This window comes from Pleurodeles waltl, chromosome 5 (assembly GCF_031143425.1).
Source record: "Pleurodeles waltl isolate 20211129_DDA chromosome 5, aPleWal1.hap1.20221129, whole genome shotgun sequence".
In the NCBI taxonomy this organism is placed as follows: domain Eukaryota; kingdom Metazoa; phylum Chordata; class Amphibia; order Caudata; family Salamandridae; genus Pleurodeles; species Pleurodeles waltl.
In genome coordinates, this window is record NC_090444.1 from 1,253,076,456 (window position 1) to 1,253,093,880 (window position 17,425).

Below are 17,425 nucleotides of genomic sequence, written 5' to 3' on the forward strand. Positions count from 1 at the left end.
TGGTACTGGCATGTTTTACTATTTGTATTATAGACATCATAAGCTGCAGAAGCTTTGTAATGGTAAATAAAACAACGACTGACACATGATATGGAGTGGTCATTACATGTGTACACTGTACCTTAATGTCTACCAATCACAAAAGTCAATGTAACTGTGCAATGCAATCGTGTAAAAATGGTAGTTCAATACTTACTTAGTGTCACAGAAAATACACTTCCAGCATTTATCAAGAAACAGCTTTATTTCTATTAGACATGAATTGTTAACCAAACTTAGTTTCAAGTATTTGAGGACTAATTTTTGGTTCAATTAAAACTGAAGAAGAACAAACATATCTTTTTACAAGCTTAAGATGTACTTTCATACAATTTACTGAAAGGACCTGACCATTCCGAAAGCGGCCCAATTCTACTTGAGGCGAAAATGGCTCATTGCAGTATTAATGATTACTTTCCTTCAATCAGATACAACTTTATCAAAATTCTCCACAAGATGACTTGAAGGATTCTTTATCACCACCTCAGCTGGTGGCGTTGACAAGAGGGGCAGTCATTTATCTGTCAGAATGAAGAGAATAAATAAACATCAAAAAGTGTGTCTGTGACCTTGGCACAGTCAGCCGCACCAGAAAATGAGAGAAAGGATTCAACTGTTTGCTACACCACTGTCTGAATATCAGAAGGCAGTCAAGCACATGAATCCTGGTTCGCCTGGTACCAGTCAGTTCTTCTGCACTTATGTCTGCAGAACCCCCAAAAATAAAAGCTACACCCTTTCAGTCCAAGGGCTAAAATCAGGCTCAGATTGCTCTTCTGTCTACTGATGATCAGATGCAGTCACCAGCTCAAACCATTGTCTGAGAGCATCACTAAGAGTCTCTGGGAGGGCATTCACATCACGCAGGATTATGTAAAATGGGAATGGGAACTCGTCCATGTAAGAGCGGATTTCCGGCATTTCTCCAGCTTCTGTGAATACAGGTACTTTGATATCCATGATAGAGTCCTGCAAATCCAACAAACATCATTAAAAAATAATGACAACAAAAATGTAATTTGTGCATATTAGCGTAAACTGGTAGAGTGAGACTATGACACCATTTGCTTAGACTCTATACCCCTTGGGAATAGACTTAGTCAAGGAGACACATTTTATTAAAATAAAAGGCGGAAGACATCAAAAACAGTACAATTAGAAGAACCCAACACTAACCACTCAAAATGACACTACAGCATAAGGCCGCAGACTTAATGCCCTTTTGAGATCAAACAACTGATACATACGGCAATGCTGTAATCACACACGACATTTACAACTGATTCCTTCTAACAGACAGTTTAGTATGGCTTGATTCATGGTATATTTAGTAAAGTTTGAGGACACTCACTCCATATTATTAGTTTGTCATTTTGGGTCGGTTTATGCAGGCAGTTGTATTTAATCTGAAAAGAAGTTTCCTGATGATAATACTTTTGTCCTATCAGATTGTCAATCCATTCAAGTTGTGTCATGGGTTTGCCTTGGCATTGGAGATGTTAGTCAAAGATCAGATGCATATCGTCTCAGGAATTGCTGGGTGCGGGCCAAGGATCTGGAAAGGAGGATATTTTGGTCCCTGAACTGCCATGAAAACATGTATAGCAGTGTAGTTCACATATCAATTTTCAAATTGTAGGCGATCAGGAATCATGTGCAGCGCATTACTGGACTATGTTACAGATGTAAAGTGCAAGGTCACGGTCACTTCGACCTCCTGGTGCTGAACTACTAAGTTGGTGATGGTTGAAAACAAGTAGTTCCGATAGTTTTTTATTTTTTATTTTGCTAGTTCTTCATCACAAACATGAACTTAAAAAACATATCAAATTCAACTTCCGTTGATCTACCATTAGAAGAGACATTTAACATTAGACAAATACTGCAAATAGTCTTAGGGACAGTTAAAAGCTGTTCCTGGGTTTGTTTGAGGAGCTCGGGGACCACACGTGAAAATTGATAGGCCATTTGTTGAATAACAAGTGCCTTAAGCAAGTAATGCGTTTTCTGGAGAACCTACGAATTCACTATTTTAGGTTGAAATAGATAACAGTACCCAATCTAGAGAAAGAAGGAAAAGGGTGTTGACTGCGGAAGCAACTGTAACTGAGACCAGACAGACTGAGGCAAACAATATGCTTTTCCAAAAAACACTGTTCTACAAAGTAAAATAATAGGAAATCACACAATTGGACAGAAAAGGGGGCCTCAGTGAATATCTCAATTTTTGAAAGATTTCTTTTGAGCACTGCTGTTACACTCTATTAGAGAACCAGTCGACTATTTTTTTTATTCTTTTTAGTCTTGCACCTTTTTGTAAAAAAAATAATAATAATAAAAAAAAAATACAAATCTGGTGTCCCTGTGAACTTCCTTCAGAAAATGTGAGGGATTTGTGCTTCTTCAAGTTCTGTGCTTATACTAGCTAGTTGTTCCACCATGATACCAGAGCGATAGTACTGGTACATAGATACATAATTATCCCACAGATTCTTCACCTTATGAATGTTTCTTCTAGGCTTCAGAATGGTCTGGAAAACATAATTCCAGTGATGCCAGATGGTACAATGTGGCTCCAACCATGAATCAGCCTTCAGATGTGATGTCACTAGAGCATTTTAGGGACCACCCAATGCGCTGGTGTCAGTTTCGGATATGAATTCCGTACCAAAGCGTTCAGAGAGGAAGAGGTGCGGCAGATACAGCACACAGCATGTTTGAATGTCTTGAGATCTGATTATTCATGGTTCTAGATCATCCTGTACAGATCATCCTGTAGGAGATCAGATGTTGAGAGATCTGTACTAAGATTATGTATCTGCCAGAAATCTTATTAGTTAACCTTTTCTTCTGACAGATGAATGTTCCCGCAGATTCCTCACCTCAGGAATGATTTTCAAAGCAGTGCCCTCTTGGGAAATGGGACAGAATAGTACTGATTGACCAAGGAAATCAAGCAACACAGCTCGGACAGACAAAATACCCATCACTGCAAGCCTGAGATATGAGACCATACTCCTTGGTAAAACTATGCAAGGATGACCAAGCAGCTGCGTGGCAGATGTCAGCAACTGGAACACCCCTGGAAAAAAACGCACGTCTAAGGTCTTTATATGCACTTTACTTACATATGGAGGAATGAAGAAATATTGAAGGGTGATAGTCTGGGACATTTGGAATGCAGAATCCACCTTGGGTAAAAAGGATGGGCAGGTGCAAAGAACCATGGTTAAAAAAGATGGGCAGGTGCAAAGAACCAACATACCAGAGTAGAAAATCGTGAACAGTAAAGGAATTGACAGGGCTTGCAGTTCACCAGCCCTACAAGCTGAGGTAATTGCCACCAGCAGAACCGACTTCAAGATAAGCTATAGCTCCAATAGGAATGCCATCAAGAAAGTGAGCGTAAAACTCCAATGCTACTGAGGAACAATAAACAGAGTGGGAGCAAACAAGAAAAGCCAACCTTTAGAAACCACACCACTAATGGTAATTGAACCAAGGAAGGCTGATTAGGCAATTACAAGAAGGCAGACAGGGATACATACTGGACAGTTCAACAGCTGGAAAGGTAGAATTTAAAGGGTTGGGTGCCATTCAGCTCGCAACACTCAACAAACTTAGTCCGGCACCCCAGAGGAGGTATCTGAAACCATAGTAGCTTGAGGCTGTGGGCCACCTTTCAGAAGGTTGGAATGGGAGAGTTACCATGCATATCTTGATGCACAGAGTGGAAGATATGTATCTCTTGGAGTTGTAGCCACTGCCTACTCAGATACCACTGGGGGGGTCTCAGCCAACATCTAGCATAAGGCACCAACAGAATGGGTTAGGCCATGAGTCCCAACAGGTACAGACAAATATAAAAGTGCAGTACCACCTGGAAAATATTATATTCTTAGTCGTTGTGTTTTATTTACTTGTTTAACAGAAGATACCAACATCAGGACAGACATGCTTGATAAGCAGAATATAATTGGGCATACTAACAAGGAGTATTTACGTTAAAAAACTGAATTTTGTACTTTTAGGTAAGATTCTGGGCTTATTTTGATATATATTAGGACATTAGAGGTATCATTATACATATGGGACACTAAATGATAAGGAAGGCAAATGATAAGGAAGGCATATGATATAGTGAGATTTAGAATCTCTAAATTGGATATAATTCACCAATTTCACACTTGTGTACTAATATCACGTATTTAATCATCAACATGATGCACAAAATTCTTGAGCAAATAGTGTATCATATTGTAATACGGGGCACTAACACACGTGAGGCCGCATGTGTCTGAATATTTCTAATAATTATCTATCCCACCTCTTGGCGAATCGGTGGTGTCTTCTTTATATCATCATTTGACTAGGATGATGGATTTAGATTTAATTAACAAGAATTTATACAATTGCAGCCCTGACGAAGTCATTGGGAAATTCCCGGACGAAACACGTGTTGGCTGTTAGGTTGGATGTGAGGTCGAAATCGGCCTTGATGACACACTGAATATCGACTGAAGAAATGTGGACTTTGATTTTTGGTCATGTAATAAGATTGGAGCAACATACATTACAGTTTTCTTTAATCTTCATGGAATTGGACTTGGACATTGATACTCAATTTTAGGATATTGAAATATGCACTTAAGTTTATCTTATTTTATCCAGAAATACATAGAGTATTGTTTTGTTTCTAGAATACTGACTCCAGAGTACTTTATTTTCAAATTTTGTCAAATTATGTTATTGTAACAAGTGCCTCTTGTGGTTAATGTTCTAAAGGTGTGCGGTAGCACACATCTAGGGCTCAGGGGTGGGGTCCTTCAAGGGTGCACCGTCAGAGGATTTGTTCTTATTTGATATTCACCTCATTACCCAGAGCGCCTATTCTTTCTCCCATTACAATACACCCGCGCATAGTTTTAATTAAAATCTTAAGAACTTGAGCTTACACTGTGGGCAGCGTAGCACGAAAAGTTTGAAACTGCATGTTTACCTTTCAACGCAGAGGGACAGGCAGCACTTTGAAGAGGGGGCAGGGAAGAGGGCCAACTAACAGAGTCAAACCAAGACTGGTATTTAACCACAAAAAAATGAATTGCTTTGTCACAAATTCCTGTGGGTGACAAAGTGCGACACGGAGCTTTCCGAGTCATCAACATGGTCATGAACGTCCATATTCAGCAAACCACACAGTAAAGTCAGACCTATGTAAGTCTACATCCAACAAACCATATCTAACAAACCAGAAATACCTTTTTAAGTTCATGCCAACTAACCACATCAAACCCATGCAGATGGACCATCCAACATACCCACACAGGTCCATATCCAACAATCCATAACCAACAAACCAGCAGCATAGCCAGTGTTTCAAGGGCCCTAATGCAGCGAAGGACATCGCCCCCCTGGCTGCTGTTTACACTGCGAAATAAGCAATAATCAGGGTTCAGTGGGTCCCACAGGCCGTCTAGCTAAGAGGGAACTTTTACAGTTTAAAAACATCATAAGTAAATACCACGAGGGAAAATCACGCATACTCACTTGTAAATGAAAAAACACTTATGTGGACGGTAAATAAAACTCACCCTTGAATTGGGATTGTCCAGTATAACAAAAATGACAAAGATGCTTGCATTTCTAGCGGACTGAACGGCTGCTGTAACTCGTTCTTTTCCTTCCAGGAACAGGCCTCTTCCATCAGATACTATCAGGAGCAACTGGGCAGTTTCTAAAAAAAACAACGAAAAGATTAAACCACAGGATACGTCTCAGTGCTGAAAAGCCTCAGTTCAAATCCAGCCACGATACTACAGTAACCAGAAGGGTTGTCAGTTTCTTTAGTATGTGATAATGGAACTGTTTAACGTATAACTGACCTTTTTCCCATAGTCTACTGCTGCAGTCAATACGCTACCTGGATGGGCATGTGGATGGACGGGGTTTTTGAGTCATCACGCTCCATGTACATACACAACACGCAAGGGAAAGAACGTGGGATTGCTTCTGATTTTTCCAGAGCAATTCCATTGCGCCTCGGTAGGTGGTGTTATGCAGCTCCGTGTCTGATCTGTCCCATCCCGGATGCAACGTCATGGCTACTATATCTATACCACCTACACTTTCTAGCATCAGTTTCTTTCTGGACTGTGTGCCGCTGTACGTGGAGCCCAAATAAATGTCAATTTTCAGTATGCAGATATTTAGATCTTTATATTAGGATCCTAATAATGGACCATATGAGTCAGCTCCAAGAATGGTGGGGGGGGTCGGTGAAGAATCTTAGGTTAAATTGTCTCTACCAGAAAAGGCATTACCGATGGTAACTTATTCTTCTGGTAGAGGCTCCCAAATGGAGATTCTTCACCTTGTGAATAGTAGTACCTCCCATTTAGAAGGTCTGTAAAATGGCTCAGACCAGGGAATACTGCAGAACAGATGGGGTGAAGTGCCCATCCCGCCGGACCTGCCTATCCAGGCTATGGTGTTTCATGACCATTTGGAGGGACGTCCACCAAGCAGCCTGGCAGATGTCCAAGACATTAGCAGCCTTTGCTCTGGTGGAATGAGCACAAAAGCCTTCTGTGGTCTGCTTTTTAGCTAGCCCATAGCAGATCTTTATACATGAAACTATTCATCTGGATAGGATTCTTTTTTTGCATATCTCTCCCCTTTTTTCCTCCAGAGAATTCCACAAAAAGTTGGTTGCCCAATCGATGGATTGTGGTCCGACTGACGTAAAAGCTGTGAATTATCTTGGGTTTTAGCTGATGGAGCAACTCTGGATGGAAGAGGTGGGGCACAAAGCCTACAGGGTGAAGGAATAGAAGGGTGTCTATACCTTCGGCAAGAATGTGCTTTTGTCTGGAGGACCAGATTGTCCAGAAAGAAAGATACATGTGGCTGTTGAACAAAGGCTGGAATACATTCACCTGCGAGCAGAAGTTGTGGCAATCAGGAATAAAGTTGTGGCAATGAGGAATACAGTTTTTAAGGTGAGTAGCCGCAGCAAGCAGTTGTGCATGGGTTCAAAGGGAGTGTATATGATGTATGTTAGAACCAAGTTAAGATCCTACTGGAGCATTTCAAACAGAGTAGGCAGGAACATGTGGACGCGCCTCTTCAAGAAATGCATCATAACAGGCAATCTGAAGAAAGATGGCTGATCTGAGAAATGCTAGAAGAGTACCTAACTGTTGCCACAGTAAAGCAGTACTGGGCTAAACAAAGACAAAGACAAAAATGTAGACTATCAGGTAACTACTGCCTGTAAAGGCAGAATGCTTCAGGAAGAACTGGATGTAATGTCAATTGAGTCTATACAATTTCCTCCCCTTTGCACTGACATCAGTTTGTTCAGTGACTGTTTTCTGCATCAAAACGCAGGGCCACAATAGAAACTCCTTATGGAAACTGTGTGCCAAAAAAAGAAATGTCTGTTAATCAATTATGAGCCCCAATAGAAGGCATCTTGATGCCAAGAAAGGATCTTTGCTATAAAGAGAAATTAATTCGTAGAGCTTCCCCTGCCCATTGGCTACTGCCCTCCAGACCTAAAAAAAAACCCCTAAAATTAGTATTTAGGGGCGACCCTGAACCCGGAAATCAGATTCCTGCAACCTACAACAAGAAGAAGAACTGCAGACCGGAAAGCCCCGCAGAGACTACGGAGACACCAACTGACTTGGCCCCAGCCGTTCCGGCCTGTCTCCAGACTCAAAGAACCTGCACAGTGACATCCACCGGGACCAGCAACCTCTGAGGACTCAAAGGACTGCCCTGCACCTAAAGGACCAAGAACCTCCCGAGAACAGCGGCACTGTTCAGAAACAGCACAAACTTGCAACAAAGAAGCTACTTTAAAGAGACTCTCACTTCCCGCCAGAAGCGTGAGTCTTCACACTCTGCACTGATGCCCCCAGCTCGAGTCCAGAACAACAGACACCGCAGAGAGGACTTCCATGCGACTCCAACAAAGTGGACACCCTGAGTCGATCATCCCTGCACCCCCCACAGTGACGCATGCATACAGGATCCATAGGCTCCCCCTGACTGCGACTGCCTGGTAACAAAGGGACCCGACGCCTGGACCAAGCACTGCACCCGCAGCCCCCAGGACCGGGAGGAACCACCTACCAGTGCAGGAGTGACCAGCAGGCCGTCCTCATCCTAGCCCAGTCGGTGGCTGGCCCGAGAAGCCCCCGTGCCCTGCATGCATCGCCTAAGTGACCCCAGGTCCCTCCATTGCTTTCTGTAGCAAACCCGATGGGTGCTTTGCACACTGCACCCGGCAGCCCCTACACCGCTGAGGGTGTGTTTTGTGTGCTTGTGTGTGTGTCCCCCAGTGCTCTACAAAACCCCCCTGGGTCTGCTCCCAGAGGATGCAGGTACTTACCTTTAAGCAGGCTGGGACCGGAGCACCCCTGTTCTCCATAGGCGCCTAGGTGTTTTGGGCCCTCGTTTGACCTCTGCACCTGACCGGCCCTGTGTTACTGGTGCGGTAACTTTGGGGTTGCCTTGAAACCCCAAAAGTGGGCCTGCCTATGCCCAGGAGGCTGACTGTGTAAGTGCTTTACTTACCTGCAAAAACTAACCAAACTTACCTCCCCCAAGAACTGTTGGATTTTTTGCACTGTGTCCACTTTTAAAATAACTTATTGCCATTTTAACCAAAACTGTGTACTACTGTTTTAAATCAAAGTTCTATACTTACCTGCGTGAAGTACCTTGCATTTTATGTACTTACCTCAAATCTTGTGGTTCTAAAATAAATTAAGAAATTATATTTTTCTATATAAAAACCTATTGGCCTGGAGTTAAGTCTTTGAGTGTGTGTTCCTCATTTATTGCCTGTGTGTGTGTACAACAAATGCTTAACACTAACCTCTGATAAGCCTACTGCTCGACCATACTACCACAAAATAAAGCATTAGTATTATCTACTTTTGCCACTATCAACCTCTAAGGGGAACCCTTGGACTCTGTGCACACTAGCTCTCACTTTGAGATAGTATATACAGAGCCAACTTCCTACACCAAGACAGAGGCTGAAAAATCGGAATAATAGCCTGCATATCTTAGACTTGCTTTTTGGGAGGATAAGCCCAAAACTGCGCTGTGTCAATAACCGCTCTGATGAAAGGGAGCATCTGAGAGGGAGTCAGGTGTGACTTCGGCACATTGATAGTGAACCCCAGCATGCGCAGGAGGCTCACTGTAGCCTGAAGGTGGGAGACGACTTTCTGAGGCGAGTCCACCTTCAACAGCCAGTAGGGGAAAACGGAGACCCCGAACATGCGCAGATGAGCTGCAACCACTGGCATCACTTTCGTGAACACCTGAGGGGAGCAGGTAGGACCGAAGGAGTGCACAGTAAACTGATAGTGCTCTTGACCTACCACGAATCGCAGGCAACGTCTGTGGGCAGGCAGGATGGGAATGTGGTAATAAGCATCCTGCAAGTCGAACACTACCCTCCAGTCTCCTGGGTCTAAGGCAGACAGGACCTGAGCCGGGGTGAGCATTTTGAATTTCTCCTACTTGAAGTTGTTGCGGTCCCGAAGGTCTAAGATAGGACGTAAGCTCTTGTTTTTTTTCGGCACCAGAAAGCAACAGGAATAACAACCACAACCTACTTCTGGCACAAGGACCTTCTCTCTATGGCTCCCTTGGCCAAGAGAGCCGCGACTTCCTGTTGGAAAAGTGCGAAATGACCCTCCGGAAGTTGGCTGATTGAGGGAGGCATGGCTGGTGGGGCAGATTTGAAGGGGAAGGAATAGCCTTTTTGACCTATCTGCAAAACCCACCTGTCCGTAGTGATGGATTCCCAGTGGGGCTGGCGATGGCGAATCCTGCTGCCAACTGGATCGGAGTGAGGGGATGGACAAGGAGGGTTTGGAGGCTGCAGCAGGGACAGGGGTGGACTGGGCAGACCTCTGGTTTACTGTCCCACACGGGATTCCGCGTCCCAGGCCACACAGTAGCTCAACAGCATGGGTGGCACAGTGGCTGTGTGGGGGACGCGACAGGGAGCCCCTTCCGTGGCCATGAAAAGGGCGAAAGGGGGACTGTTGGGGGTGAGGGGCAGCGGAAAGGCCAAGGGACCGAGCCGTAGCCCAGGAGTTCTTGAATCTCTCTGAGACCAAGTCGGCCTCGTCTTCAAAGAGACGGGAGCCATCAAAGGCATGTCCATAAGAGTCTGTTGGACATCGCCCGAAAAACCAGAAGTACGCAACCAGGCGTGGCATCTCAAGGCCACCGTTGTAGCAACCGATCTGCCCAGAGAGTTGGTTGTGTCCAGCCCACAGCGGATGGTGAACTTCGCTGCATCTCTCCCATAATTGACAGTTTGGGAGCCAATAGCATGGCTCCTCCTCCGGTATCTGTGGCAGAACTTGCGCAACCGTATCCCACAGAGGGTGGGTATAGCGGCCCAAAAGGCATGCAGTGTTCAGACAGCTGCGCGAAACTGTAAGAAGAAGACAATTTCCAAATTGGTCCAGCCTTTTTGATTCCATATCTAGGGGTGCGGAAGGGGTGCCTGAGGAAGAGGAAGCCTGGATGACAAGACTCTCAGGTTTGGGGTATTGAGGCAGGAATTTAGGGTCGTCTGGGGCAGGCCGATGGCGGCGTGCGATTGTCCTGTTCACAGGACCCCCCTGTGTTGGGTTTGGACCAAGTACCCAAAAGGACATCGGTGAAGGCTCCATTGAATGGAGAAAGGGGCTCAGATGTGGAAGCCCCTGGCTGAAGCATCTCCGTCAGGAGATTGGAAATGACCTGTACAGTAGGTAGCTCAAGGCCAAGGACCTCAGCCACCCTACTGACCACCATAGCATAAGTCGCTCCCTTCGCCGTAGCCACTGGCTTCGCCCAAATCCTGTGCCCAGTCCATAGCAGGGTCATCCTGGAATTCATAAGGGTCCAGGGACCCCTCCAATCCTTCCCTGAATTCATAACAATAAGGAAAAGGGTCCAAATCCAACCTGGGGTGAGTAGGCCCCATTGAAGACAGAGGCGCCGCCAGCCGACGCAGTACCGACTAAGAGCTGTCGGGAATAAGGATCGGGTCAACGAGAATGGTGGGCACCACCGACGTCGGGAGCATCGACAACTGAACCGATGCTGGAAAAGGTCTCAGTGGCATCGGTGCGGATTCCCGAGTGGATCCGGAGGGGTCCTCGGTTTGCCGGAGCTGAAGCTGCCGGCATGGAACCCAAAGGCCCCTTGACCGAACCCCTCCGGCCCAAAGGTGCCATATCTGGGTTGGTCCAGCCAAAAATGAGGCGCATGGTCTCATAAAACTCCTTTAATTGGGCAGGGGTCGCTCTGGCTCCCTGGAATTCAGGGAAGCACGGCGCAGACCCAGGAGTAGGCTCCGAAGACAGAGGCCTCTAGCATTGACGCTCTTCCCGCGTCGCATCAGACTAGCGACGGGGTGAAGTCGAAGGGCGACGGGACCGCTTCAACGACTTCTTCTTACCTGTGCCCAAAGACTTGGAGGAAGAAGAATGGTGGTGGCTCCGCGAACGGTCTCGAGACCTTCCCCTCAAGCGAGACTGGGACCTACACGGAGTCAAGCACCGTGACGTCATGAGCTTAAGGGACCACTCCCTCAAGGCCCTCGGGTGCATGGCCTGGCACTCGGAGAACGACTTTGGGTCGTGTTTGCGTGCAAAACTTTACAAACAGACCCAATGCGGATCTGTCACGGACATTATGCAGTGAAAGTCCTCGCATAGCCTGAAACTGGTCTTCGGGGACATCTCGATGCACCAAAAACTCAGCAAAAAACCTGACAGAACTGTGGGACTCGGTCAAAAAGAAACTAGGGTAGCTCTCTCCGGATCAGTGTGCGACGTGGAAACAAAAACTGACGTCACTGCGCTCATGCGGCATCTATGTACTACTCCCGACATCATTACAGCGACTACAATGCCAACAACGCACACGGAGTCGACCAACACCACCTACTGATGCGCAAGGGTATTGCTCAAACAAAAAATCTCCAGATCCAGTCTGACCCCTGGGGGAAATTCTAAGGTAAGGAATCTGCAACTAGAAGTCCTCTATCGGATAATACACTATACTCAATAGAGCATATTTAGCCCCGGTAAAAGGGCACACTTCTCTTCAGCAACATCCACATGTCCTCACTGCCACACGGAGGATGCTGAACTCCTTCACATGTTGTGGTCATGGCCCTCCTTGACACCTTGCAGGGAAAGTGCCCTAGTAGTACTAAGAGCAATAATGGAATTGCCACACTGGGACTCAGCTGAGCACTGCATATTAGGATTATACCTGAGGCCCAAGGGCCCCAGCGTGGTGGCTAGATTTACAGACCTAGCCTTGATACTAGCAAAACATCAAATAACTAGCCAATGGGAATCGGCAACTCCACCAGCGGAAATATCAGAGGGCAGAGATGATCCGTTGGGGTAAAGCAGAAGGCTGGGCACTGTGCAGAGAAGAATATAGAGGATGGCGGAAACGCTCCACTGCCACAACCTAATTTGATGTTCGAACAATTCCAACAACGAGGCTCTTAAGATGAATAGTTCATAACTCCATATCTCAAGGATGACTCTCCTAATTGGAAAAGATGACCCGGTCAGTCTTATACCGCAAGCATCTTCCCTAATTCCTGAAACCAGTTAGCGTTCTGTGCAATACACATAGCCCGGTGTGCCCCACCTCGACTGTTCTCTGGCACGTTCATTAACTCTAAAGTGCATGTGGGCTGTATAAGGACATGGAGCTGGTTGGATGAGAGGGGGGGAGGGGAATTGTTTAGTTTTATATGAGAACAGAAAGTTATTCATTGTGGAAACTGGGTACTTGCATACAGACCTTGAATGAATCTACAGTCTTGCAATTTAATCATATATTATTTCTATCATTATATCACAGAATAATGTGAATTCTGCCCCTATTGCCCGATACATTGCTTATCATTTCATGGCTGATGTAAACATGTCCCTAATAAAAACTTTAAAAAAATAAATAAATAAGTCTATTAGATATTCCTTGCACACTGCAAAAAAGTGAAAGACGTTTGCAAAAATGCAGTCTCTAAGAGGAGCTCCCAACATGCGTCAGTAGGCGCAGAAAGAAAGGAACTGCAGGAGTAGTGCTTATATAGGCCATGCATGTCATTTTGGGAGTGGAATGGTGTTCAGTGCAGAACCACAAAAAGCCAACTTCCGCTGTGCAGAAGCATTGATGAAATGGATTTGGATCTAGTCTGACGCCTGGGGAATATTCAAAAGGTGAGGAAATCTGAGTCTCTCTCAGATTAAATGCATTCCATACCTCCATGGGTGGGCTGTGACCCCCAAAATTACTTTTGCAAACACAGCTGAGTGGCCAAAGTGTGGTAGCTCAGCATATTGAAAGTGTTACAATCCCACCATGAACTATATATAATGGCTTTGAGACAGCAGGACTGGTATATGAAAGTAGGCATTGTGTAAGTTCACGGACATCATACAGTCTACTGGGTCCAGAGCAGAAAAAATCTGGAAGAGGATGAGCATCTTAAACTTTGAGAGGAGGTCCAGTATGTGCTGAAGCTTCCCATCCTTCAGTAGGAAGAAGTAACACAAATAGTCCAATTTTCCACTTTCTGAAGCTGGTACCTACTCAAAGGCATCCTTGGTCAGCGTCTTGCTGCAGGTCTGCATAATGGTCCTCTAATTGGCAGGGTGTGGGGGGCATAGGGAGGCAGAGGGGTGAAAGGCAAGGTATAGCCCCTTTGAATTATTTTTAAGACCCATCAGTCCGACGTGATTATTCTCCACCTTGGGATGGGGGAAAGTGTGTGTGTGTGTGTGTGTGTGTGTGTGTTGGGGGAGAGGGGGGGCAGATAGAAGTTGTATCCTGCCTCCTAATGGCCGATGATGGGCTGGTGAGGACACAGGCAGCCAGTGAAGCAGGGGAGGGCTTGGATAGATGTCCCTACCAATGGAAACGGCCTTAACCACCACTATGGCATTTGTTCCAAAAGGACTTTCTCTGCTGTGGCACAGATTGGGAAGGCCTTTGGAATAGACCCTAAACTTCTTGTATTGTTGCTGGGCAGGATACAGACGTCCCATGGATCAAGACTTGGCTTGACTCTTTAAATTGTTACAAGTGCCAAATTTGCCTCCACCCCCAAACAATCTGGACCTGACAAAGGGCATGGCCATAGGAGATGCCTGGACGACATATATAAATCCAGCTGAGTGCAACCATGTGTGCCTTCTAAGCACTACAGTGGTGACAACAACAATGCCCACAAAGTCTACAGAATTCAAATTCCGTTCGATGGCATGTGTAGCTGCAGAGACACATGCTATGCATAGATTACAAAGCAGTTTTGCCTCCCATAAGCGGTGGTCAGCCTGTAGGAGTTTAAGTTGTTTGAAATAGTTTTCTTAGTACAGCCTGTCCTACTGTGGCCTGTTGTGTTGCTAACTGCTAACACACCTACACAGTAATGCTTGGTAATGTATGGCGTGTTGACCAAGTGGCTGCTTTACAGATTTCTGCCATTGGTATGTTCCCTAAGAAAGCCATTGCAGCCTGTTTTTTTCCTGGTGGAATGTGCTTTAGGTACTAATAGCTGCCTCTTAGCTTTTAGGTAACATGTTTGGATGAATTTTACTACCCATCTAGCTAGTCCTTGCTTTGAGATAGGGTTACCAGTATGTGGTTTCCGAAACACCACAAAGAACTTTGGTCTTTCTAAATGATTTAGTTCTATCAATGTAATACATTATAGCTCTTTTAATGTCCAATGTATGCAGGGCTCTTTCTGCTACAGAGTCTGGCTGTGGAAAGAAGACTGGTAGTTCCACTGTTTGATTGATATGAAAAGGTGATATCACCTTTGGTAGAAATTTTGGGTTTGTTCGAACTTTATGTTTGTGTACTTGTATGAACGGTTCTTGAATAGTGAAAGCTTGGATTTCACCAACTTTTTAATTAAGTAATTGCAACTAGGAATGCAACTTTCCATGTTAGGTATTGAATCTGACATGAATGCATAGGTTCAAATGGTGGACCCATGAGTCGTATGAGTACTATGTTTAGATTCCATGGTGGAATGGTGCATTTTAATCCTTCCATGAAGGCTTTGATAACAGGGACCCTAAGTAGAGAGTTGTGTTGTATATTTTGCAAATACGCAGATATTGCAGTGAGATGTATTTTGATGGAAGAGAAGGCTAAATTTGCTTTTTGCAGATGAAGCAAGTAACTTACAATGTCTTGAATTGCCCCTGAAAGAGGGGCAATCTGTTTACATTGACAGTAAAACACAAACCTTTTCCATTTATTTGCATAACACTGCCTGGTAGTGGGTTTTCTTGCTTGTTTAATTACTTCCATACATTCTGTTGGAAGGTGTAGATAACCAAACTCCAAGACTTCAGGAGCCAAATCGATAGAGTGAGTATTTTGGGATCTGGATGCCTTATCAGTTGCTTGTTTTGCGTTAACAGATCTGGTCAGTAGGGGAGTTTGATGTGCGGTACCACTGACAGATCCAACAGTGCTGTGTACCAGGGTTGACGTGCCCACTTTGGTGTTATAAGTATGAGTTTGAGTTTGTTTTGACGCAGTTTGTTGACTAGAAATGGAATGAGCGGGAGAGGGGAAAAAGCGTAAGCAAATATCCCTAACCAGTTGATCCATAGAGCATTGCCCTTGGATAGAGGGTGTGGGTAACTGGATGCGAAGTTTTGGCATTTTGCGTTTTAGCTGGTGGCGAATAGGTCTATGTCTGGCGTTCCCCAGTGATGAAAGTATGTCTGAAGCACTTGGGGATGAATTTCCCACTCGTGTGTTTGTTGATGATCTCTGCTGAGAACATCTGCCAATTGGTTGTGTATTCCTGGAATGTATTGTGCTACCAGGTGAATTTTGTTGTGTATTGCCCAATGCCAAATATTTTGTGCTAGAAGGGACAGTTGTGAAGAGTGGGTCCCTCCTTGTTTGTTTAGGTAATACATTGTAGTCATGTTGTCTGTTTTGCTAAGAATGTTTTTGTGAATGAGAAGAGGCTGAAAGGCTCTGAGTGCTAGGAATACAGCTAGCAATTCTAGGTGATTTATGTGAAGTTGTTTGTGTTTGGTGTCCCATTGTCTTTGAATGTTGTGATTGTTGAGGTGTGCCCCCATCCAATCATTGGTGCATCTGTTGTAAGTATGGTCTGAGGCACAGGGTCTTGAAATGGCCGCCCTTTGTTTAGATTTGAGGAATTCCACCAATGAAGTGATATGCATGTTTGGCGGTCTATCAACACTAGATCTTGAAGTTGACCCTGTGCCTGTGACCATTGCTTTGCAAGGCACTGCTGTAAAGGCCGCATGTTTAATCTTGCATTTGGGACAATGGAGATGCATGATGCCATCATGCCCAACAGTTTCATTACGAATTTGACTGTGTACTGTTGGCTTGACTGAATTTGTGCTAATACATTGTGGAATGCTAGCACTCTTTGTGGACTTGGGCTTGCAAGTCAGTCCTGTTTGTGTGTTTAGTGTGGCTCCTAAATACTGTTGAATTTGTGCAGGTTGTAGGTGGGATTTTTGGTAGTTTATGGAGAACCCTAGAGTATGTAGGGTTTGTATTAAATAATGTGTATGGTTTGACACTGTGAATGACTGTTGGATTTTACTAGCCAATCGTCGAGATATGGGAAGACATGAATGTGTTGTCTTCTTAGGTAGGCAGCTACTACTGCTAGGCATTTTGTAAATACTCTGGGAGCTGTTGATATCCCGAAGGGTCACCCTTTGAATTCGTAATGTTTTCCCTGAATTACAAACCTGAGATATTTTCTGGGCGCTGGATGGATGGGTATGTGAAAATACGCATCCTTGAGGTCTAATGTTGTCATGAAATCTTGCTGTTGTAGCAGCGGGACTACATCCTGTAAAGATTGAGAGTCCTGAGATCTAATATTGGTCTCAAGGTTCCGTCTTTTTTGGGAATAAGGAAGTACAGAGAGTAAACCCCTGTTCCTATCTGATCTTGTGGTAAAAGCTCTCCGGCTTGTTTGAGTAATAGTGATTGTACTTCTTCTTGCAACATTGAGATATGTTGGGAGGAGAGTTTGTGTGGTTTTGGAGGTATATTTGGGGGAATGTGTGCCAATTCTATGTAATAACCATTGCGGATTATAGATAATACCCAGTTGTCTGTTGTAATGGGTAGCCAATTGTTGTGGAACCTTTGCAGTCTTCCCCCGACAGGTGAGGTGTGAATTGGGAAGAGATGGAGAAAGTCACTGTTTTGGCTGAGGCTTGTTTTGTTGGCTGATATTTTCCCCTGCCTCTGGGGAATGGGCTTCTGTAATTTCCTCTAAACCCACCTCGTTGGTATTGAGGCTGGT

General features: G+C 44.8%; 1 protein-coding gene across 1 annotated transcript in view; it reads right to left on the reverse strand.

Annotated features, from left to right (window-relative positions):
• Positions 1-225: 225 nt before the first annotated feature.
• Positions 226-17,425, reverse strand: part of MDN1 (midasin AAA ATPase 1) — a 1,740,009-nt gene continuing 1,722,809 nt past the window's right edge. Inside the window, exons 101-102 of the mRNA XM_069235499.1 lie at positions 5,631-5,773; positions 226-1,008 (exon numbers count right to left, since the gene is read on the reverse strand). Of these exons, the coding sequence (XP_069091600.1) occupies positions 820-1,008; positions 5,631-5,773 (332 nt within the window). The 3' untranslated portion in view covers positions 226-819. The remainder of the gene's footprint in view (positions 1,009-5,630; positions 5,774-17,425) is intronic.